General features: G+C 51.5%; 1 protein-coding gene across 1 annotated transcript; it reads right to left on the minus strand.

Annotated features, from left to right (window-relative positions):
• Window positions 1-229: 229 nt before the first annotated feature.
• On the minus strand, window positions 230-855 carry LOC125529880. The gene has a single exon (XM_048694303.1). It carries the CDS (start codon window positions 797-799, stop codon window positions 254-256), a length of 546 nt encoding a protein of 181 aa, XP_048550260.1. The 5' UTR covers window positions 800-855; the 3' UTR covers window positions 230-253.
• Window positions 856-1,642: the final 787 nt, after the last annotated feature.

A 1,642-nucleotide genomic window follows, 5' to 3' on the forward strand; every position in this document is an offset into this window, starting at 1 on the left:
AATGAAATTTCGCCCAATCATAGCAGCACTGCATACATATACACAGTGCTTGTGAGGCACGGGTGAGCGGGGGCAACAATAGATGGGAACGGTGGGGGAGACTGAGGATCTTAGTTGCTAACAAAATTGTTCAAAATTAAATGACCAGAAGATCATTGTGTGCTAAGTATCAGCTTTTACTCATATTGATATCTACAAAAATTTCTATCCAGTGGATACCCGGCTCGAGATACATGCATGTGGAAACAAGACCCTAGAATCCATTATTCAGCCGCTGCCGAAACCTCCTGATGAACATATCGGCAGCCATGTCAATCTCCTCCTCCCTGTTGAACTCCAAACCCTCAAACTCTCGGTTGCTCCTGATCACATCCATGACCGAGAGCTCATCGCCGTCTTCTTGATCGCATGCATCCAGTAGCACATCATCATCATCAGTGTAACAACAGTTATTGCGGTCGTCATTGAAGAGCGGATGCAGTGTCCTGTCAGCTGGGCAGCCACCATGACCTTCCTCTTGAGTTAACATCGCTAACTGCTGAGAGAGATTGCCTGCCAGTGCCAAGTCACCCCCATGGACGATCACCGGTCTCTTCTCGATGGTTCGCAGCGTGAGAGGCTTGTGGCAGTCCACTCTATTCCGGTCAGCCACAATGCGCGTGTGGATCTTGTGAGAAACCACGGCGGCAGCGGCCATCCTGCAACGCTGGAGCGAGGCGAGGACGAGGAGCCTGGTGGTCTTGCTCTTGCACATCGCTGCCGCTTTCTTCAGGATCTCTGTAGTCTTTCCAATCTTCATCTTTGTTGCCGATATAAGTGGCCGATCAGCTGCTTATGAAGGGCAGCAAGTAAGGAGCTGTGTGTTAGAAGATATTGTGTAGAGATAGGAAAGCTGTTTAACTTGTATCTCTTTCTATCTCTTTTTCTGTTTTATCTCTCTCAACCTCCTGTAACAGTCACGATCGATCTTCTCTCGATCGTTCTTGTAAGCCACGGCATATAGCATATATATACAACCGCGGCCCGAGCAAAGGGTTCAACGCTTCCATAAACCTTTTACATGGTAACAAAGTCTCTTCCTCGATAGATTGGATAGAGATCGCATCTAGCTACCAGGCGACCGCAGCCATGTCCACCACCACCGCATCCATGACGCCCAACACCATGGGTGCGCTCACCACCTCCTCCTCCTCCATGTTTGCATCATCATCCACCTCCAACTCCACCACCTCCTTCCTCGGATCGCCGCTGCAAGAGAAGCCGACGAGGGGCAACTTCCTGCTCTGGAAGGCCATCGTCCTACCACAGATCAAGAGCGCGCAGATGGAACATCATCTTGACGCGAAGAGCCCGGCACCGCCGGCCACCCTCACCATCACCAAGGATGGCAAAGAAGAACATGTACTGAACTTTGGGAGATCCCTCTCTGGTTTGCACAGCAGCAACAGCTCCAAGGCTACTTGATGGGCTCCCTCTCCCGCGACATCCTTGCACAAGTCGCCACGCTGCAGATGCCGGCTGAAGTCTGGCGCGCCATCCACAACATGTTCGCCGCCCAGAGCCAAGCACAAGCTATCAACACCCACTGGTAGAAAAAGGGCCTATAGTCCCGGTTCGTAAGGGCCTTTAGTCCCGGTTCAGG

This window comes from Triticum urartu, unplaced genomic scaffold (genome assembly GCF_003073215.2).
Source record: "Triticum urartu cultivar G1812 unplaced genomic scaffold, Tu2.1 TuUngrouped_contig_5923, whole genome shotgun sequence".
In the NCBI taxonomy this organism is placed as follows: Eukaryota; Viridiplantae; Streptophyta; class Magnoliopsida; order Poales; family Poaceae; genus Triticum; species Triticum urartu.